The sequence below is a fragment of the Perognathus longimembris genome, chromosome 5, assembly GCF_023159225.1.
Source record: "Perognathus longimembris pacificus isolate PPM17 chromosome 5, ASM2315922v1, whole genome shotgun sequence".
NCBI lineage: Eukaryota > Metazoa > Chordata > Mammalia > Rodentia > Heteromyidae > Perognathus > Perognathus longimembris.
In genome coordinates, this window is record NC_063165.1 from 63947394 (window position 1) to 63970854 (window position 23461).

Here is a 23461-nt window from a genome sequence, read left to right on the forward strand (position 1 = left end):
CCCAGAAGTCCTTATTAAATATAGAAGGCACTGGGTGCAGGTGGCTCACACCTGTAAACCTAGCTAGCTACTCAGGAGGCCGAGATCTGAGGATGGTTATTCAAACCCAGCCTGGGCAGGAAAGTCCGTGAGACTCTTATCTCCAGTTAACCTCCACAAAACTGGAAGTGCCACTGTGGCTCAAGTGGTAGAGCATGCTAGCCTTGAGCTGAAGAGCTCAGGGACAGCGCTCAGGCCCAGAGTTCAAGCCCCATGACTGATAAATAAATAAATATGCCATAAACAAATGATTATTACTGACTTATCAGGCAGGAGTTCACTCATCAATGGGCATTCCTTGTCCTAGGTTCTGTAAGAATGGGGAAGAAGCAGTGGAAATCTTGTCCTGGTGGAACTTACCTTCTATTGGGAAGAGGCAGATTCATTTAAAAGCAACCAAATAAATAATAACATCAGATAGTTACAATTGACATGAAATACAAGCAAATTATAACAAAAAATGACTAAGGTGCTACTCTGAGTGCGGGAGGGCAGCAAAGATGTCTGAGGAGTCCTCTGATCTGAGATCTCTTTAGTCATACAAGGCACTGGAAATAGAGGCAGCTTCAGGGTGGGTGTGGGCTGGTTCAATGAGAGTTCCTGGAACATAGTAAGCCAGGAAGAAGTAAGATGGAGCCAGGGAAATGAGAGAGACTAGGTGAAGGTGATCATGTTGGACACTGAGATCTTTGGTGGGGATTTAGATTTTATTTTCAGTGGGTCAGGAAACCAGGGAGTGTTCCCTGAGTTGTTTTTAGTGATGATGGAAATGCCTGACTATATCCTGGCTCCCTGGATTCATGAGACTTAGGATCCTTGGTGCACAGGCTGGGGCCTGTGTCATGAGTTGGAGGAATGTTCTGACTTCATGACCAATCTTTCATGGGCAAATTCTTGAGCCAGCTGGATTAACCCATTGTTGTGGAGCCCAAGCAGTTTGATCAACCCCGAGTTATTTATTTATTTAGATGCTGGAATTTGGCCTCAACTTCTCACTTGCTAAGGAGCAAGTAAGTGCTTAGTAAGGCACTTTCACCATTAAGCCACATTGCAGTCCTTTATTGGGTGGGGGAATAGGGGAGGTCCTAGGACTTGAACTCAGAGCCTAGATACTGTCCCAGCACTTAAGATTAGTGCTCTACCACTTGAGCTACAGCTCCACTTCCAGCTTTTTTGGTATTTTTTGGAGAGAGTCTCACGAACTTCCCTGCCTGGGCTAGCTTGAACCACCATTCTCAGATCTCAGTCCCCTGAGTAGCTAGAATTACAGCTATGAGTCATGAGTGCCCAACTTGGTTATTAAGTTTTAGATAAGGTCTCACTTCCTGGGCTCAGTCCACCTGTGTTAGGCTTCTAGGTAAGCAGGATAACAGGCACACAGCTTTTTCCCTATTTTGCCTCAGGCTGGCTTTGAACAGCAAGCCAACAATCTCAGTCTTCTATGTAGCTAGGATTATAACCATGAGCCTGACATTTAGGCCATCTATCTTTCTTTCTCTCCTCCTCTTCCTCTTTTTCCCCCTGCTTCTCCTCCTCTTCTTCCTCTTCCTCTTCCTCCTTCTTCTTTTGTCAGTCTTGGGGCTTGAGCTTAGGGCCTGGGTGCTGTCCTTGATCTTTTTTGCTCAAGGCTAGTGCTCTACCACTGAGCCACAGCTCTCCTTCCTGTTTTTCTGGTGGTTAATTGGAGATAAAAAAATCTCACAGATTTTCCTGCCTGGGCTGGCTTTGAACTGTGATCCTCAGATCTCAGCCTCCTGAGTACCTAGGATTATAGGCATAAGCCAACAGTGTCAGCTCTCTAGGACATCTATCTAAAGAATTCATCTTTTCTAAGAGCCATTACATTTTCTGAGGATTAGAATTTGCCTAGCTTCTGCTTCAGCTCTGTCCATTCTACATGAAACTTGATTAGGGTTCATCATTTCCCAAACTGGTGAAAGGGAGGGGGCATCGGCTCCCTCCACCCCCATACTGCTTCCTGCTCCTGCACCAGCTTCCTCTTGCTGCACAGTGACATCATCTTCTCAGGCACAACCCTGAGCCAGCTCACTAAGCAAATGGAGCCTCTTCTATATTTTGGTTTCATTTAAAGGTTAGAAATCTTTGAATACTTCTTCCTTATTCTAAAAATCAGTGCTTTTTATCCATTAGCTTCTGTTTAAAAGCAGTATTTGTTGTCAAGTGCTGGCTGCAAGGCATGCTGGGACTTTTGGTGATGGGCCAGTAGGGAATAGGCCAAGACAGGTTAGAGGACCAACCTGGTTTCAGCGTTGACTTTTTTTCCTAAGGCTGACCTCTCCCCTCTGGCTACATTGTCAATGAAGGCATGGAATCCAGGCCATGAACATCCTAAGGATGGTTAGGCATGGCTTTTCTGTTTGTGTGTGAAATTTTCAGACACACAGGAAAGCAGGTAGCCTGGTATAAGGAACTTGCATGTGTTTACCCTTCCATTTGTGACATTAATGCTACCTGTCTGGTTTCATCTGGCCACCTTCCAGTTAGACAGCCCATTTCTGGCCCTTTGTCTATGAGACTCCCTGCCATGGCTGTGCCCTTGGCTCACTGTTTCCTTCCACATTGAACGCTCATGTTTCACCTGCCAGAGCTACAGAGCACTCAGGGTAATCTAGCTGTGATGACAATAAACATGTCTGATTTATAGGCTACAATTTAACTCTCCAGTCTTCTGGAATTTTTAGTATCCCAAAACATGCCAGATAAACTTGAAGAAAGAGAACCAAAATTTTAGTCTCTCTTAAAAATCATCAGAATTACTTTTTTACTATGGAGGCTTTACTGACAGTTTATCCTTTTATTCAGACTTTGAAGGCTCATGTATATCTATTTTTATTTTGAATTAAAATGATGCAGAACATTGGTGTTACATTTATTAAAACAGGTTGACTATTTATCCTGAACAAGAGCTATATGAACAAGAGCTATACAAACTACAATCTGGCTTTTAAAGAATGAACTACAATCTGTTTGGGTTTTTTTAATGTGTATATGCCAGTACTGGGACTTGAACCTAGGGCGTGGGTACTATCCTAAGGCTGGTACTCTACCACTTGAGCCATACCTCAACTTCTAGCTTTTTGGCGATTAAGTAGAAATAAGAGTCTCTTAGCACAGGGTTAAAAAAGACAAACGATTACAAAAGCAATACTTGCAAAACTGTTTAGAGTAAATCTACTGAACAACTCATGCGGGGAAAGGGAAAGAGGGGAGGGGGGAGGGGGAATGAGGGAGGAGGTAACAAACAGTACAAGAAATGTATCAAGGGCTGGGAATATGGCCTAGTGGCAAGAGTGCTTGCCTCCTACACATGAAGCTCTCGGTTCGATTCCCCAGCACCACATATATGGAAAACGGCCAGAAGGGGCGCTGTGGCTCAGGTGGCAGAGTGCTAGCCTTAAGCGGGAAGAAGCCAGGGACAGTGCTCAGGCCCTGAGTCCAAGGCCCAGGACTGGCCAAAAAAAAAAAAAAAAGAAAAGAAATGTATCCAATGCCTAACGTATGAAACTGTAACTGCTCTGTATATCAGTTTGACAATAAAAATTACAAAAAAAAAAAAAAAAAAGAGTCTATTAGATTTATCTGCCCAAGCTGGCCTTGTATCTCAATTGTCCTGAGTAGCAGGGATTACAGGTCTGAACAGCCAGGGCCCAGCCAATCCAGAAGTTTTATAGTAAGTTCCTTGAAGACACCAGAAAGAGTTCATAATCCTGGCTGTGCAGCCATCATCACAGTACACACGAGGAGCACAAGTGGACTGGGAGATGACAAGAACACAGGTTTGAGAGTCAGGTAGAGCTAGACTCAAGTCTCAACTCTAATATCCACCAGCGGAGGGGTCCTAGTTGAGTATCTTAGACCTTCTAAACACAATACCTTCTATAAAACTTCTGAGTCTGCATACAGTCACTGTGGAGGTTAAATGAGTTATATGTATAGTTGGGACCTCGGGAGTACCTAGAAGGTAGTAGGTGGTCTGTACTCAGAGGCCATTATTTTATTTATTCACTTCCATAATAGTGATTTCCTAGCCATCCTCCAGAGGCAGAATCACAAAGTTCTCTCCATGACGGTTCCCTCAGGTCCCACTTGGACCGTTCTGCCCCCCTCTCCTCTGATGTCTCAAATATTTGAGTAGTATGCTAAAGACTGAGATACTAAGGCCAAACAATGAAAGCATCATGAACTCAGGGCTTAGGCACTATCTCTCAGCTTTTGTGCTCAAGGCTAGCATTCCAGTACTTGAACAACAGCTCTACTTCCAGCTTTTTTTTTTTTATGGTTAATTGGAAATAAGAGAGTCTCACAGACTTTCCTGCCCAACCTGGCTTTGAACCATGATACTCAGTTCTCAGCCTCCTGAGTAGCTAGGATTACAGGTATGATCACTGGCACCTGGCTTCTGTGACACTTACCTCCAATTGACTACCAAAAAGACTGAAGTAGAGCTATGGCACAAGTGGTAGAGTGCCAGCCTTAAGTGAAAATGCTAAGGGACATTGTCCAGGACCTGAGTTTAGGCTCCTGTACCAGCACAAATAAAAAAATAATAAAAGAAGGAAAGAAGGAAGGAAGGAAGGAAGGAAGGAAGGAAGGAAGGAAGGAAGGAAGGAAGGAAAAGAAAATGAAAGGAAGGAAGGAAGCAACAAGCAAGCAAGCAGAAGTGGAAGCCTCAGAACAAGAGACAGAAGTGCCTGATGCAGCTCTACATCAAGGATGAAGGCCTTAAACCCCATAGAGAAACATTAGTGCAAGGCTGGTTAAAGGTAGAAGAATCTATTATTTAATCTCCTTGGATAACAGCAGCAACAAAACCAAGCACCTGTACAGGGTCAAGGATGCTCGAGAGTGCTAGTGTGTCCCTTCTTTTTTCTCCTCTTTCTCCCCCCCACCTCCCGCTCCCTCTCAACCAGGGCCTCCAGTCTACTGGATGATGATTCCTACATTTGGGAAAGGTGTTCCCTTCTTTGCTTGCTGACTTATACACTAATTTTGCATAGGCCCTTGAAGATAAATCCAAAAGTATGCCTTCCCAACTTCCTAGGCATCCATAATCCAGTCGAACTGAGCCCAAACAACCACTAGCATAAGCATAAAGGAAATATAGGCAGCAGCAGAAAGCACAGAGGCCTGGGCATGGATGATGAGGTGGTGGTAGATACGAGTCAGAATTGCAAAGATGTTAAGAAGGATATGAGCTCTGCAAAGCTTGGTGAATGACGGAGGCAAGAGGTCAGAGGTTTTGAAGTTGTTGAAACCATAAACCAGTACAAGATAGGAGAGGCATGAGGTAACTACCATGCATCATCACCAGTGTTAATATTACTGTAAACAGGAAAGACAGTTTAGATATGGTATATTGGGTGCTCAGTGTGGTCACTAAGAATGTGGGTGCTCTGTTCCCAGAAATCTAGTGCATTGTAGAGGTGATCTCTGTGGATTCAAAGGTCAATACTGTCTCATACAAGGCCATCAAACAAACGACTGCCTCAGCCAGTTCATTAGTTTATTTGTGCTGTTGATCAAATATTTCTTGGATGCCTAGTGAGTGCTTTCATAAAGCTTGTATTTTAGTGGTACTGAGTATAGGAGGGAGGAATCATATGTCCAAGTAAACAAGGATATAACTTTCATCAGGGCAATTGTGGCTCACACCTGCAATCCTAGTTACTCTAGAGGCTGAGATCTGAGGTTCAAGAGTTCGAAGTGAGGCTGAGCAGAAAACTCCATGAAACTTATTTCCAGCTAGTTAGCAAAAAGCCAGAAGTGGTAAAATGCCAGCCTCAAGTATAAAAGCTAAGAGACAGCACCCAGGCCCTTAGTTCAAGCTCCAGTATCAGAATCGACAAAAAACAACAACAACAACAACAAAAAAAACCACAGGGCTGGGAATATGGCCTAGTGGCAAGAGTGCTTAACTCATATACATGAAGCCCTGGGTTCAATTCCCCAGCACCACATATATCGAAAATGGCCAGAAGTGGCACTGTGGCTCAAGTGGCAGAGTGCTAGTCTTGAGCAAAAAGAAGCCAGGGACAGTGCTCAGGCCCTGAGTTTAAGCCCAGGACTGGCAATAACAAAACAAAAACAAAACAAAAAACCCCCACAACTTTCATATAGACATAAATGCTGTTGGAAAATTAAAGCATAATATAGGGCCTAGAGGCAGGTATGTAGATTTGTGTGGCCTTCTAGAAGTCAAGGAAGCCCTGTGAAGAGAAGATCACTCTTAGGGTGACCCAGGAAACCCACTTCCGAGAAGGGGTCTGAGGCAGGAGCTAGTTTGGTTCTCCATCTGGCTGAAGCCACATCTCTTGGCTAGGCTGTTACAGTAGCCCTTTTAGATCTGGGAAGGGTTCTGCCATCTCTCCTACTGCATTCTTGACATAGTAATTAGAGCAATTCTTTAAAACCATGAGCATCTCTCCTTAAAACCCATGAGTACCCAATGAGTCAAAGCTAAAGTAATTCAGCTGCCACAAGGCCTCCCCAGCCCCAGCCCTGGCCCCGCCTCTCTTGGATCACACTTTCTACTTTTCTAGCCTGTGCCCTTGGCTTCAACCACATTTATCCTGCTTCTCTGACTTGGATAAACACACTTACCTCAAGTCAAGGACCACATGACTTGTCCCTCACTCAGGTCTTTTGGCTTGTTGTGTGGAGGGTTCCAAAGGTCATGCTCAAATATGAAGATTTGCCAGGAGGATTTATGGGATCCAGTATGTCATATTCAGAGTTCTGATCTAGCATGGGGAAAAGCATATAGAAGCAAATCCACAGGAAAACAGGCTTCGGTGGTACTAGGGATTGAATCTAGGGCCTCACATAGGCTAAACAAACACTCTACCACTTGAGCCACACCACCAACCCTTTGATTTGTATTTTGTGTTTGAGATAAAGTTTTGCTAGCTTTGCTGAGCTTGTCTCAAATTCATGATCCTTCTGTGTCTGCCTCCCAAATAATTAGATTACAGGTATATGTTGACATGCCCAGCTAAACACAAACTTTTATTTTTTTTTTAATTTTTATTGGTATTATAAAGCTGATGCACAGAGGGATTACAGTTACATAAATCAGGTAATCAGTACATTTCTTTTTAGACAATTTCACCCCTTCCCTTCTCTCTCTCTCCCATTACCCACCCACAAGTCGTATAATTCATTTTCAACATAGTGACTAGTGAGTATCCCTGCTGCATTTGTTTACTCTTTGTCCCTCTGTTTCTGTGCCCCCTAACCCTCCCAAAGACAGATAAATGAAAAAACAAGACAAAAAGAAAAGAAAAAAAAAACAGCAACAAAGAGAAAAAATGCTTGTTTCTATTTCAGACACAAGTTTTTAAAAGTCAGATCCTAGAGGTCACAAAGGACACACTTCTTTTCACCATTAGGACAGCACTTGCAAATGTTTCCCATCAGGAAAGCTCATTAGAGACTCAGGCCCCAGAGTTTTTATTGAGGCTGGTCATGTAGGTAGCCTCTGCATGTACCACGATTTCAGATTCTCACAAAGAAAACTAGACAGTTAGCAAAAAATCATATTTGCACAAGGCGTTTTAGTACAGTAGCTGAATGTGTGTGTGTGTGTGTACATGTATGTACATGTGTGCCAGTTCTTAAACTCAAGGCCCGAGTGCAGTCTCTGAGCTTTTTGGCTCAAGCCTAGCTTTCTATCACTTGAGCCACAATACTACTTCCAGCTCTTTTGTTAGTTAATTAAGTCTCATGACCTTTACTAAGCAGGCTGGCTTCCAACTGCAATCCTCAGATCTCAGCCTCCTGAATAGCTAGGATTATAGGCATGAGCCACTGGCACCTGGCTTGATTTTGTTTTTCTTTTTTATGTTGGGGATCAAAAGCCAGAGGGTTGTACATGCTAGGTAAGCACTATTGCTCCAACTGTACTTCCAGCCCCTCGGAAATTGTTCTAGTCAAGGATGGTAGGAACCCTCTCCAGATCTAGGTCCCTGGATACTAACAATGGTTCCACCTTGCACGCAGACCTCTCTAAAGGAAGCAACTTCATACCTGCTAGTTAACTGGTTAGCTCTTCACAGCATGACTTAGAAAGAACCTTTTCAATAAGACCTTCTCTTACCATTCCACTTAAGAATGTAAGTTCTCCAGAACTCTGTCCTCCCAGGCTGATTATTTTTTTAAATTTAATTTATTTATTAATTGAACACAAAATTTTTGACAAGGTGTTGTGCAAAAAGGGTACAGTTACATAGTAGGGCAGTGTGTACATTTCTTGTGATATCTTAACGCCTTGTTTTTCTTTCCCTTCTCTAGGTCAGGTAGACATATATACAATATACAATGTATCAAGAACATATACAGTAGACACGTGGCCAGGCCCAAGAAAATTTGCCTGGGGCTTTAAATGTAATGTCGACATTAGACAGTAGGTCAACAATAGTCTTATATGAACGTACATACATAGCTTTTGAGCTATTGTATTCCACTGAGAGGTCAATTTTTGACCTTTATATGTTGAGTAGTTGTTTGGTTTTAGTTACATACTGTTGGGTTGCTCCCCCAATCCTGTGGGAAATACTATTTGACAAGCAGTTTTTGGTTTCACAGACCTGGTCTCTAGTGTCTCTCCGTCTCCCTTTCTTAACAGTCATATATCAGGGAGATCATGCCCCTTTGTTTTCTGTGTTCTAGGCTTGTCTCGCTCAACATTATTTGTTCAAGTTCTGACCATTTCCCTGCGAGTAACAATATTTCACCATTCCTAATCGCTATGTAGTATTCCATTGTGTATAGGTACCATATTTTTTGGATCCATTCATCTGTAGAGGGGCATCTGGGTTGTTTCCATATTTTGGCTATTGTGAATTGTGCCAGGCTGATTATTTTGTAGCCAGCACTCACTGCCATCTCAGATACTATAAAGAGAACTAGAGCCTGGCTGAGAAATCGGGACAACACCCCCTCCTCCCCCTCCATAGAGGCTCTTCATTCCTCACGAAGGCCTTGTGCTGTCCTGTGTGCAGGCCCCTAGACATTGGACCATGGCCTTGAGCCATCACACATGCACGCAAGCCCCGGACATTAGGTCTTGGTCCCTGAAAGACTTGCACATGAACAACAGGCTGACTGGACCCCAGAGGTGTGCTCTGGGAGGAACACCCAATCATAGGGACTAAAGAACACATGGAGAACTGGTGCAGGCTGCAGGGAGCCTCTGATTTGAGGCTGAGGACTGATATGGGCTGCTGTCCAATGATCTTGAGAGTCACATAGCTCTCTCCTAGAGACATCTTATAAACTCCTGCATAATGACACCCCAAACAGTACCCCCCCAGACCCCTTCTGTCTAGAAGAAGCTCTGTTTAATCTTTTTCTTCAATAAAATTTTGCCATTTGACTTTTCTGTGTCCATAGACTCATTCTTCAAGACCATAGAAACAAAGGATGTGATCCAGGTGTTTCAATTTTCACTATCAAGACCCCCATTCTCCTCAGGGCCTAGTGTCTTTCTTCTTTTTCCTTTTAATCAGTAGCAGAATTCAGAGTCCCTTACTCAACCTCAGTCTATCCCCATTCTTCTTAGAGCCTAGTGCCTTCCTTTTTTATTCTTTTAGTCAATTTGAGGAATTCGGAGTCTCTTACTATGTGTATGATAATTCTTCATGATTTCTGCCATCATGTCTTATCTCAATGGTAATCATTTAACGATCTGCACAATTATTCTTTCATTTCTTCATAAAAGATAAGATCCCTAGATTGTTAATATTACATTCTATGTGATCACTGTTCAAAGGATCTGGGTGAGGCTAGATTAGGCTAGACTTTCTAGGAACCTGGGGTCAGCAGGGAGTTTCTCAGTTCCCCAGCTAAGAGCTAGGTCAGCAGCGTTTCGGTAGCCCCTCTCCAGGTTCCAAGAATACAGCCCATGATGCCCTGGCTCTGGCCTAAGCCTCTCACACTTGGCTATGGCTATTCATTTTGCAGGAGCCCTTGGAGACGGCCCAGCTGCTTGCACTGACTGGAGACCAACTTACCCAAAGCCACCATTCCACAGGAGATGCCATCAGGCCCAGGTGTGTGGAACTCAGGCACCTCTGTGATGACTTCATCAATGAAAACAAGAAAAAATCAGACATTTTAGGCAAGTCCTTGGAGTTGCATAGACAACTAGACAAGGTGAGCAACAAAGTCAAGAATATGTCTGCAGGGGCTGGGGATATAGCCTAGTGGCAAGAGTGCCTGCCTCGGATACAGGAGGCCCTAGGTTCGATTCCCCAGCACCACATATACAGAAAACGGCCAGAAGTGGCGCTGTGGCTCAAGTGGCGGAGTGCTAGCCTTGAGCGGGAAGAAGCCAGGGACAGTGCTCAGGCCCTGAGTCCAAGGCCCAGGACTGGCCAAAAAAAAAAAAAAAGAATATGTCTGCAAAACATTCTGTAAAACAGGTGAAGTCCTATTTGTCCTTCCTGCTTCATACAATGGCCAAAGGATCAAGTCCTTCCTGTGGGAAAAGTGCTCACTCATGGCTCAAGCCTATAAACCTATAAACCCCAACTGCTCAGGAGGCTGAGATCTGAGGGTTGCTACTCAAATCCGGCTCAGGCAGACAAGTCCAAGAGACTCTTATCTCCAATTAACCCCCCAAAATTCAGAACTCGAGGTATGGCTCAAGTGGTAGAGTGTCAGCTTTGAATGAAAGAAGCTGTGCAAGAGTGCAAGGCTCTTAGTCCGAGTATTACACGTGTGTGCATGCATTGCGCACCCACATGCACACACGCACACACACACACACTTAATCAAGTCCATTCCTATTGGTGTGGAAGCAAAGTTTTTTGCCTGGCCCCATGGGGAAATTTCTAGATTCCCTTTTAGGTATACTGAGTCAAGTAATTCATTTGAAAAATGTTTCTCTTATAAAGAAGCCAGAGAAGCGGGTGCTGGTGGCTCATGCCTATAATCCTAGCTATTCAGGAGGCTGAGATCTGAGGATCATGGTTCAATGCCAGGCAGGGCAGGAAAGTCCATGAAACTCTTCCATTTAACCACCAGAAAACCGGAAGTGATGCCATGGTTCAAGTGATAGAGCACTTTACTTGAACTGAAGAACTCAGGGACAGCACCCAGGCCCAGAGTTCAAACCCTACAACTTAAAGAAAAAAAGAAACCAGAGACTGTAATACAGAATAATGACCATTGCAATGCTCCATCATTATGGAACACTTAACTCAGTTCCCACCAAAGCATAATCATGTCACTTATTTAGTCCCCATGATACCCTCTGAGGAAGGTATAATGTCCTTGTTGTACAGAGGTACAACCAGTACTCAGCATCATGAAGTCGATGCGTCTCCAGACTGAGTACATGAGAAGCACCTAGTGAACTGGTGATAATTGCAGATTCATTGATGTGCCGTCTCACAGCCATCAGATGATACCCAAGAATCAGTGTTTTGGTCAAGTGCCCAAATAATTCTGTCAGTGGTGCTGGTGGAGAAAGGGCTGAAATCCTGGGGGGTTGGGGGGCAGGTAAGAGATTGCTGAGACTAAATCTAGGTGAATAATGAAAGCCAAATTTGAAGCCAGGACAGCCAGATTGTAAAGTCAGGCTTCTTGTGCAAAACAGCAAGGCTGTGAGCACTGGGCCTTACAGGAGCAGGTGTGCAGATCTTGTTGCCTTTCAGCATTGACCTCTAAGGGTAAATGGCTTCGTAGCACACACAAGTGGTAACTTCTGGAGCTTTCCCTGTCAGCTGTTGCAGCCTGTGGCTGATGGCCATGAGTCAGCACATGACATACCACAGTTGTTTCTGTCCTGTGGCTGGGCACCACCCGAGCTGTTTACATCACTCCACTGCCAAAAGGATTTTCATGTCAATGAAATACAGTTGTTCCAGAAACAAGTGGCTTAGAAGCGGCAATGCACAGCCTGCTCTGGGTGCTGACCTGGCTGCTGCATCTGCCACTATTTGTCCCCATTTCTGCTCCACTGGGGCTTTGCTTAATGGCGTCTGCAGATCTAGGCGTAATGTGCAAAGAGAAAATTTTCACAGTATGTATCAAAGTGTGATGCAGTATTATTTGGTAAATCCAAAAGTGTCAGAAGACTTTCCTTCCATCCCAAGTGGTTGGTAATCATTTGTTTAAAAACATCTTTATAAAAAGAAGCCAGGGACAGTGCTCAGGCCCAGAGTCCAAGCCCCAGGACTGGCCAAAAAAAAAAAATCTTTATAACTTTTTATTTTAAGTAGAATACACATTCAGTGCTGATAAACTCAAGGAAAAAAAAATAAAGACACACAATTAAGTTGTCTGTAATTTCCCCCCTTAGAAATAACCACTTTGGGGCTGGGGATATAGCCTAGTGGCAAGAGTGCCTGCCTCGGATACACGAGGCCCTAGGTTCGATTCCCCAGCACCACATATACAGAAAATGGCCAGAAGCGGCGCTGTGGCTCAAGTGGCAGAGTGCTAGCCTTGAGCGGGAAGAAGCCAGGGCCCTGAGTCCAAGGCCCAGGACTGGCCAAAAAAAAAAAAAAAGAAATAACCACTTTGGACAGTTTCTTTGTGATTTAAAAAATATTTCCATGGAATTGTTTTATATTACTCTTTCAGGTCACATGATAAATATAAATGCAGATGAACTTGCTCAAGCTTCTTTTCGTACAAATATTCAGGCTGCACAGGGGCTCCTGTCTTTTGTTTGGAGCATCCCAGGAGAGTTGGAAAGAGCAAAGAAAACATCCCATATCAGATCCCATTGTAGTATCCCCAACATTTGAGTATTGCTGCTCTAAGTAACAAAGTTTTGCATCCTTAGATGCTTCTGTAGGAAAAGCAAAAGCCAATAAATGCAAATGGGGATCAGCTGGAATTCCAAAGTGGAAAGAGCGCCTTTGTTAAGGTGACATTTGTTCCCTCACAGGAAGCCAGCTAGGACCAGGTCTAAATGCCTCATTAGCTATCTCGTGCTCTTGTAACCAATTGGGAGGCATGTGGCTTAGTAGGTAAGCCTGAAAAACCACTGACTCCATTTCTCTATGGTTGCCCAGCTCTAGAAATATTTCTCTCTCTACTGCTGGAGATGTGGCAATTATTAGCAGTCAAGAAGAGAAGAATGGTTTTGTTTTTATTTCTTATTGTTATTATAAAGCCAATGTTGTAGAGGGGTTACAGTTACATAAGTCAGGTAATGAATTCATTTCTTTTTAGACAGTGTCACCCCTTCCCTTGCTTTCTCCCAGTTTTTCCCTCCTATCTTCACCCACAAGTTGTATAGTTCATTTTCAATATAGTGTCTAGTGAATACCACTGCTGCATTTTTTCACCCTTTGTCCCTCCATTTCTGTGCCCCCTTACCCACACAAGACAGATAAATGAGAAAACAAGACAAAAAGAAAAGAAAAACAACAACAGAAAAAATACCTCTTGTTTCCATTTCCTGAGGTTCATTGCAATAAGTATTATTTTATATGATAAGAGGCACAATTCTTAGGCGATTTAATTTACTGAGTGAGTTTTTCCTGAGAAAAGGGCACACATATAGAATTAGCTTGGGTATTTCTACTTCATGGTTTTATTTACAGTGCTTAGACCTCTAAACTTTGTGCTGTACTCTAGCAATCTCCCATTCTCCAGTACACTTGTGGAGCCCAAGAAGTTCTGACCTCCTACAGAAGGTGGTGGTCTGAGTTGTCAGGTTAACCATGTTTCTTTTCCAAAGGTCAGCCAGTGGTGTGAAGCGGGAATCTACCTCTTGGCTTCCCAAGCTGTAGACAAGTGCCAGTCTCGAGAGGGAGTTGATGTTGCTTTGCATGACATTGAGACATTCTTGGGTACTGCCAATCAGTACCAGTTGCTCACCCCCAAGGAATTTTATAACCAGTTTGAGTCGATCCTCACCCTGGAGGTAAAGGTAATGTTTCTGGGTTACTTTTGAAGCTGGTTTTATTTTGTTTCTGGGTATATTGGTTGGAGAAGGGATGAGAGAATAGACAGACTTTACCTGTTGCCTAAAACAGTACCCATTGGATATAAGGAGCAGGAAGTACTGAGCAGATTGGGTGCTCTCCCAGCTTGAGTGTCTTGGGAAACTGACTTTCATGGGCAATTCAGTATCACCTTCAGCCATTCCTTTTCATTCAAATACTTAAAAGCATCTCCGGTGAATCATACACATTCTCCTTTTCTCTACTGAGGATGGAACACACACAGGTCCTCACCATGCTAGGCAAGAACTTAACCATTGAGATAATACCCTAAGCAATGCTCTATATTGGTTTTTTTTAATTCTGAGTCTTTAAAATGTGATTTGTATCTTATACATATTTCTGAGTATTCTCAGCTCAATATCATAGAGCACACATTTGTAAAGAAAAGATGACAACTGTGTGTAGTGGTGTGTGCCTGTAATGCAAGAACAAAGATGATGACTATGAATATGGGCATGCATGCTCAGTTCAGAGTCATGGAGCACATGTCCTAAAAGGAAAGATGGCAGCCATGAAGGCTTCTGAACATGCCCATTTAATTTTATAATAAGCCAAATTTACTCTAAATCACCAAAAAGAGTGAGTCAGAGTTACTCAGTGGCCTTGGCTGAAACTCAGCTGTTCCTCCAAAGAGTCTTAAGTGAATCAAAAAGAAATGTATCCAATGCCCAACGTATGATACTGTAACCTCTCTGTACGTCAGTTTGATAATAAAAATTTGAGAAAAAAAAAAAAGAAAGAAAGGACAGCTCTGAAGGTGAGTTAACACCGATGTTTGCCCCCAAGTTGCCTCCTTTATTTAGAGGCTAATCAGATAACCCACAGACCTTGGTCCCCAAATCAATGCTAACAGAACCTCCTACTACAGTCATTATTTATAGCTGAAGCTCCCTTGTTTTCTCAGGACTCTGCAATGTTCTTATAAAGTGACAAGGGTCCAAAGAAGAATTTCCTTTTCTTACATACTACATCAGTCTCAGAGAGTTTATTGAACCTGTACTGTGAGCTTTAGTCATCTTTGGTGCCTTGAGTGGCTTATAGAAGTCCAACTCTTCTCTTCCAATTCTCTCCTTTGGTTGTTCAAATCATCCAGAAAATGGATGTTAGAAGCCAGGCACTGGTGGCTTGCACTTGTAAATAACGATTCAGGAAGCTGATATCTGAGGATCACTGTTTGAAGTCAGCCTGGGCTGAGACTCTTATTGTCACTGGACAGAGGTGAGGTTTAGTGAAGCACCCCTTTAAATGTAGGAACTCTTCACTTAGGGTCCTTGACTTCAATGGCAGAATAAGAACTTCTGGACAAGTCACAATGGTAAGAAAACTTAGCAGAGCTTTATTAAGTAAACAAGCAGGCAAGCAGACAAACAGACAAAAAGCAGACAAACACACACAAAAGAGCAGGGGCACATACTAACAGAGTGTGGGTGCTCTCAAAAGAAGAGACACACAGCTCCTTGGGCTGATGGTGTATTTATATGGTGAAGGCAGGGGGATTGGCTTCAAAGTTATGTGAAGATAGGTGCTTTGTCTTTGCTCTAATCATACCTAGTGTTACTTTCTGAGTTTCCAGGTAAGAATGCATCTTGCCATAAAACAGATCCTTATCCTTGAGGTAAGGAGGTGCCCTACTATCTGCATTTTTGGACACAGTGGCTTAAGTTTGGGGAAGCATTTTTCTCAGGAAAGCATACATCCTGTCAGACAAGTCTTAACTCTTGGGGTATGGAATTCATCCCTCAGGAAAAAATGCATCCTGTTGTCTCTCTTTGAAGCAAAGATGGCATTTCTGTGTTTCTAAATGCTGTATTTCTGGGTTGTCTTCACCAGGCCCCAGTTTCCTTAAGTTATCCTGCTTCATTATCTGCAATTAATCGGCACAAAAAGCCAGAGTGGAGGTATGGCTCAAGTGGTAGGGTGCTAACCTTAAATGAGAAAGCCAAGTTAGAATGTGAGGCTCTGAGAAGAAGGAGGAAGAGGAGGAGGAGAAGAAAGAGATGGAGAAAGAGGAGAAGGAGAAGGAGGGAGAGGAGGAGGAAGAGGAGGAGGAGGAGGAATAGGAGACTATGACATTAGAGTTAGTGTTTCCAAGAAAAGGCTTCCCACTTCCGGTGCAGCAGTGCTAAGGGATGTCCTTGTAGAGAGAATCTGGGAAAAACCCATTCTCCTCAATGTAGACCTTGGGGTAACTCACAGACTTCCAGGGCTTCTTTGTTTTCCTGAGCCTCTGGCATAGAGTTTTCTTGAGCTCCTACCTCAGGAGCTCTTTCTTGCCCCTGACAGTCTTTTGTACATGGTTTTCACAACTTACATAGTGAGGTAGTATGCAGGGGTCACACAGAACACTTAAATGTGTATCTTTTGTATTACAGATGCTTTGTGGTATACTTGATCCAGCCTCAGATTTTAGCACCTCTTTCTCCTAAGAGCCCTTAAACTCTTCCTCCTACTAGGGCCTTTATTCAGGGTAACTTTCTAAATTTGAAATGTTCCTGGTTTGTACATTGCCTAATGTCCTTCATCTGTGGCCTGTGGCATCTTTTCCTCCCACAAATGGATATAGCTTCATGAACATTTATCCAGCCAACAAATATTTACCAAGTACAACCTCATGCCAGGAAATGTTGCCCACATAAGAAAATACAGTAGTGAAAAAGACTTGGTCTTGGCCCCCAAAGGTCTCAAGTGGGAGGCACCGACTCTGTGAGGTACAACTTTGGAGCCTAGCAACACGTGCAGTGACTTGCAGAAAGATGTCCAGAGGAGGTAGGGAATGGAGCGAAGAAGGAAGATGGGAGGGAAAGAATGAATGATTATGTGTTCAGATATAGTACTGAGACCTGTTCATCAAGATTTGCTTTTGTTTCCACAGGCCAAAGCCCAGAAAGTCCTGCAGAAGTTGAGTGATGTGCAGGAAATATTTCATAAGAGACAAGTGAGCCTGATGAAACTGGCAGCCAAACAGACCCGTCCAGTCCAGCCTGTGGCCCCCCATCCTGAGTCCTCCCCAAAATGGGTATCACCAAAAAACAACATGCCCTCTATATTGGGTAGGTTATTTGGGAGAAGAAAGCTGTGTGGCTTATGTGTTTTATACTCACCCCTGAGGGTTGGGATTGTGGTTGTCTAAGATAAATAATCTTTTTGACAGTTACGATTTAAAACAAACTACAGATATGGCTTTGTGAAGACATTAAAGGCTTTCCCAGATGCAAGGAGAAACTTGAAATCTAGTAAAAGAATAATGCAAATGCACAAATAATATTAGCACTAAGGGCCTTTAAAGGCTCCACTAACAGCCGAGTGGTATAGTTGGTTTTTCAAAAAGATCAAAAGTTAACAGGATATTAATGGCCCACACTTATAATCCTTAGCTACTCAGCAGGCTAAGATCTAAGGATCCTGTTTTAAAGCCAGCAGGGACAGGAAATACTCTTATCTTCAATCAATTACTAAAAACACCAGAAGTGGAGTGATAGCTTTGAGCAAAAAAGCTATACAAGAGTGAGACATTGAGTTCAATCCCCAGTACTGGCAAACACAAAATAATAATCATCTTGATAATCATCATCATTTTTGTCATTAGTTTCTGTAAACAAACCCACATAGATAAGGCCTTACATATTTAACACAGTATATTTACCCCTGTACAAATGGAAAAAAATGAGCTTAACATTTCTAGACTAATATAGCTATTAATTTCTCTGCAACACCAACTCCAAACAGTAAACTGGGATATAGTGACAGCACAGCTAAAGTTTCCAAAAATTTAAATTATGTATGGATATATATATATATATATCAATAATAGCAGTGTTATGCATCAATAGCAGCAACAGCTTTTCCAGTTCTGCAGTCATCTGAATGAAATTAGACATCCAGCACACTCCATTAATAAAAAGAAAAGAAAAAAGATAAAAAACAAAACCCCAGAAAAATGCAAAGTTCCATTACTGTTGTGGCACCTGGCGCCATTTTTAAACTTAGCTTCTCAGTCATCATCTGGAAATAATATTAATAATTTGTATTAAAAAGTAAATAAGCCTTTACACACACCCCAGTTGATCTTTATTATTTTAGTTGACTAGTAAGCCTTAAGATCAGGTAATTTAAGTATTCCTGTAAGAGTTATTAAAGTAGGCCATCGACCAAGGAGAATGCCACTCATATTCAGGCAGAAGAGGGAACTTTATTTTGTTGAACTGCTGGCCTGCAGCCAAGACCAAGACTCACAAGCATGCTAGAGAGAGACTATCACCCCAGGGCTATGCCTTATCTAGGGCAGGGGGCAGGGAAGCAGGTCCAGGATATGACCTTAGAGAAGAGGGTAGTGACTGCCCCCAGGTGTGCCAGTAACCTAGGTAACACAGGTACTGGACAGAAACTTAAACAGGATGGGGACATCTACATGGAGCCCTCCAGGGACCTTACAATTCCAACTTTATTCTTCTTCAAGACTACTTTAAGTCATGTTCGTGTCTATATAAAATTTAGACTCATGTTTCAATTTCTGAGAGGAATTGTGATTGTTACTGGATTGAATATGTGGATCAATTTGGAGACAACTGTTATTTGACCACTACTGAGTATTTCAACTTATGAAAATGATAGAATTCTCCATTTATCTGAGTCATCTTTAATTTTTCCTAGCAACAATATAGCTGGTATTGGGCATTTCATGATTTTTTTAAAACCTTATAGTTAGTGGAATTTACTGTATATAGCTAATAATAATTTATTCTATGTAACTGATAACATATTTAGGTACAGAAGTACAATCATGTCATCTGAGAATGGAGATAATTTCATAACTTTTGTTTCAATCCTTATTTTCCCCGTCTTACTGTAAAGGCCAAGACCATTCTAATGTGCAAGGCTGAATAGAATTCTTGTCTTTCCCCAATCACTGTTAGATGAAAACATTAACTATAAAGGTGGCTCTGAGTTGGATAACTTTGATCAGCTTCAGGACTTCCCTTTTAATTCCTAGTTTTTTGTTTTTGTTTTTTTTTTTGGCCAGTCCTGGGCCTTGGACTCAGGGCCTGAGCACTGTCCCTGGCTTCTTCCCGCTCAAGGCTAGCACTCTGCCACTTGAGCCACAGCGCCGCTTCTGGCCGTTTTCTGTATATGTGGTGCTGGGGAATCGAACCTAGGGCCTCGTGTATCTGAGGCAGGCACTCTTGCCACTAGGCTATATCCCCAGCCCCAATTCCTAGTTTTTTTAAAGAGGGTCTTTGTTATTTATTTATTTAATGCTGGTACTGGGGCTTGAACTCAGCATCTTGAGCTCTCATGTGGTTTTATTCCCCTTGAAGCTGGGACTCTACTACTTGAGTCATACCTCTACTTTTTTTTTTTTTTGGCTAGTTAATTGGAGATAAGAGCCTCATGAACTGTTCTGCTCAGGCTGATTTTGAATCATGCCTCCTGAGTTGCTAAAATTACAGGTATGAGCCACTGGAGCTCAACTCTTTTACTTTTTGTCATGATCACTGAATTTTTATTTAATAATTATATTATGTATTTAATTATATTTTTTAAGTAGTTGTACAAAGGGGTTACAAGTCAACATGTCGGTTTATGAGTACAAGCCATCCTGAGGAATATTACTCCTTTCAACCCAACACCACCTATCCCCTGGATTACTGAAGTTTTAGATGTTCTTTTTTGACACATATGCAAAGATGATCACATTGGTTTTTGCCATATTATTCACTAGTAATATGATGTATTATAATGGTTAATTTTCAAACACTAAAGCAACTATACATTCTTGGGATAATCTGCCCTTGGCATGATGTACTTGTTATTTGTCACATCATATGTTATAAAGTTCTGTTACTAAGCACACATACATATTTATAATTTTATGACTCCTACATATATTATATAGCCTTATCAAAGCTTCCTTCTAAAAATTGGAATATATTATTGGGAAGGAGGACCATAAATTATACTAATTTTTAAATTATGAAATGTCATTTATTCTCTCCTACAGTGTTTTGTCTGCTTGAAATATAGCAGTCATTTGTCTTTCTTAAGCTTAATGTTTGCATGCTTCTCTTTTTTCCACTCTTCTGCCTTCTTATTTGCAATGTTCTTCTGGGAAGATCATATCATTATGAATTACTTCTTAATGCTTTTTTTTTTCCCGTCATGGGGCTTGAACTCAGGGCCTGGCACTGTTACTCAGCTCTTTTGCTCAAGGCTAGAACTGTACCACTTTGAGTGACAGTGCTACTTCCAGTTTTCTTGTGATTACTTGGAGATTAGAGTCTTAGGGACTTTCCTGCCTATGCTAGCTTTGAACCACAATCCTCAGATCTCAGTCTCCTGAGTAGCTAGAATTACAGATGTGAGCCACTGGCACCCAGTTGACATCTTCCTTTTAATTACACGGCTTAGTCTACTTATTTGTAAATTATTGGGTTTAAATATATATATATAAATATATATATTTAATATAATATATATATTTAATATACATATTATATATAAATATATAATATATATTTAATATAATATATTTAATTTAATATAAATATATATATAAATATATATATAAGTATATGGGCGGGGGGAGAGACTCAGGGCCTGGGCGCTGTCCCTGAGCATGTTTGTGCTCAAAGCTAGCACTCTACCACTTGAGCCACACTACCACTTTTAACCTTTTCTAAGTAGTTTATTGGAGATAAAAGTCTCACAGACTTTTCTGCCTGGGCTGGCTTCAAACCATGATCCTCAGATCTCAGCCTCCTGTGTAGCTAGGACATGAGTGAGCCACTGGCATCCGGCTCTAATTTATTATATTAAATTAGTATCTTACCACTTCATATAAAATACAGTAAGTTTGTAAAAGCATAGTTTCTTATGCTCCCTCCATCCTCTAGGCTAGTCTTATCATAAATATTACATCTATATATGTTAAAAATTCTTGCTGTGATTGATTGACTTGGTGCTGGGGATAGAATCTAGAGCCCTTTTCATGATAGGCAAACACACTACCACAGAGCTATATCCTCAGCCATGGTATTATGATTTTTAGATAATCATGTATCTTTCAATTAAGAGAAAGGATGAAAAAAGCATAATTATTCACATGTCTTTTGTTATTTATATTTGCTCTCTTCCTCACTGTTTCCAGTATTCCTCTTTTTTGTTGCTGTTGTGGTTCTGAATTACCATCTTTAATATTTTTCTTCAGGATAAGAACCTTCTGTTGGTATTCTTTTTTTTTTTTTTTGCCAGTCCTGGGCCTTGGACTCAGGGCCTGAGCACTGTCCTTGGCTTCTTTTTGCTCAAGGCTAGCACTCTGCAGATTGCGCCACAGTGCCACTTCTGGCCGTTTTCTATATATGTGGTGCTGGGGAATCGAACCCAGGGCTTCATGTATATGAGGCAAGCACTCTTGCCACTAGGCCATATTCCCAGCCCCTGTTGGTATTCTTGTTGGGAGATCTACTAGCAATACATTCCTTAGTGTTTATCTACAAATTATGAGGACTTTTGAAGACTTTTTGGCATAACCTATGGTTCTATCTTCCAGCATAGATCAACATTTTAAAAGAACTTTGATAAGCATTTAATTTATTTCTTTTTCTGAATTTTTCTATGCAAACACACATATGCACACTCAGCTCTATCTCCAAGTCCACATCACAGGCATGCATGCACACACAAGGGAACTCCATTCTGGATGGTTGGAAACAGGACTTGGTTATCCTGACTGTCCATCTCTCCTCAAGCTAAACTCTATTTAATCCTATCACTTGGCCTCTTTCAGTGTTTCAAGGCACATATGTTTGTCACAAGCAAATAAAAAGATAGGTTGCTTTTATCAGCTTTGTAAACACAAGATTCATAATAGATAAAGCTCCTTTCCAGCTTCAACAAGTCTTTGTTATTGTCTGAACAGGCTGTCATTGATGTTGGATAGGCAACTAGCTCACTTTGTCAAACAATCCTACACTTTTGTTTATAGCAGGTAACCACTGAGTACGCATTCATGCAAATCACTAACAGGATTTCAAAACACGTTTGTCTGATTCCTTAGTAACGGAATGTATGCCAACGTAAATAATGGTATTTGATAGTGCAAAGAAAGTAGTCAGAGGAGCCTAGATGAGAACTTATATCCCTGCTATACCTTCTGTCAGCTGGGTACCTTTGGTCCTTTGGTACTATACTTAACATCTCAGACATTTATAAGACATGTGAAGGGTTTTGTGGGGGGGTGTTCCCAGGTGCTAGGGCTGGAACTCAGGACCAAGGCTCTGGCCCTTTAGCTTTTTCACTCAACACTGACATTCTGCCACTAGAGCCACAGCTCCACTTCCAGCTTTTTGGTGGTTAGTTGGAGATAAGAGTCTTCGAGACCAGCCTGAGGCTAGCTTTGAACCATCAGCCTCAGATCTCAACTTCCCAAGTAGGTAGGATTACTGGCCTGACTGCTCATGAAGACTGACAAGAAACTTTTTGTTGTTGGTGTTGTTGGTTGTGGGGCTTGAATTCAGGCCCTAGGTGCTATACCTGGGTTCTTTTTGCTCAAGACTTTGAGCACACTTTGAGCCACAGCTTCACTTCCAGTTTTCTAGTGGTAATTGGAAATAAGAATCTCAACGAGACTTGTCTGCCCTGGCTGGCTTGGAACCTCAGTCCTCAGATCTCGACCTCTTGAGTAGCTAGGATTACAGGCGTGAGCCACTGGCTCCCAACAAGAAATTTTTTTTAATACTATTTGACTATAACAATAGCTAAAATGTAAGTTCATACTTCATACACATCTACATACTTTATGCATATTAACACACTAAGTTCCCTATACAGATGGCTTGCTCGTGATTCCCTACTTTATAGCTGAAGGAGCTAAGGTACAAAGGTCATGCTGATGGTGAGTGTCTTCACACTGATGGGCCAGATGAATGCTGCCAGACTGGCTTCCAAGGCCTTGCCTCTTCTTCACTTTTGCTTCCAGGGGCAAAAGCAAATGCTTCTCTGTCATGGGTGTCACCAGATGCAATGTGTGCATTTTAGTGTTTAGTTATCATGCCTATAATCACTGATTTTCCAGAGGGCATCCTGAGAGGGAAGAGCCCAAAGGGCTATCCCCAGTCATCCTGTAATTTGGAACAGACCACACTATAGCCTCTACCGATTTCAGTGTAACACCTGTGAGAGCATACAAGCACAAGCTGCTTCTACCTGCTTCAAGACTCCAAGTGAGCTAGGTGCCAGTGACTGGCTCATGCCTGTAATCCTAGCTCAGGAGGCTGAGACTGGAGGTTTGCTATTTGAAGCTAGGCTAGGTAGGAAAGTCTGTGAAACTCTTCATCTCTGATGAACCACACACACACACACAAAGTAAAGCTGTGACTCAAGTGATAGAGTGCCAGCCTTGAGCCAAAAGGCTAAGGGACAGTACTCAGGCCCCGAATTCA

At 42.1% G+C, this 23461-nt stretch overlaps 2 protein-coding genes across 2 annotated transcripts in view; one reads left to right on the top strand and one right to left on the bottom strand.

Annotated features, from left to right (window-relative positions):
- Positions 1–23461, top strand: part of Mcf2l2 (MCF.2 cell line derived transforming sequence-like 2) — a 241384-nt gene that overhangs the window by 81032 nt on the left and 136891 nt on the right. The window contains exons 11-13 of the mRNA XM_048347033.1: positions 10021–10212; positions 13757–13948; positions 16897–17074. Of these exons, the coding sequence (XP_048202990.1) occupies positions 10021–10212; positions 13757–13948; positions 16897–17074 (562 nt within the window). The remainder of the gene's footprint in view (positions 1–10020; positions 10213–13756; positions 13949–16896; positions 17075–23461) is intronic.
- The window catches only part of B3gnt5 (UDP-GlcNAc:betaGal beta-1,3-N-acetylglucosaminyltransferase 5), a 43820-nt gene continuing 36728 nt past the window's right edge, over positions 16370–23461 (bottom strand). The window contains exons 4-5 of the transcript XR_007211060.1: positions 21794–21798; positions 16370–16382 (exon numbers count right to left, since the gene is read on the bottom strand). The gene's annotated coding sequence lies outside the window, so the exon portion shown is untranslated. The remainder of the gene's footprint in view (positions 16383–21793; positions 21799–23461) is intronic.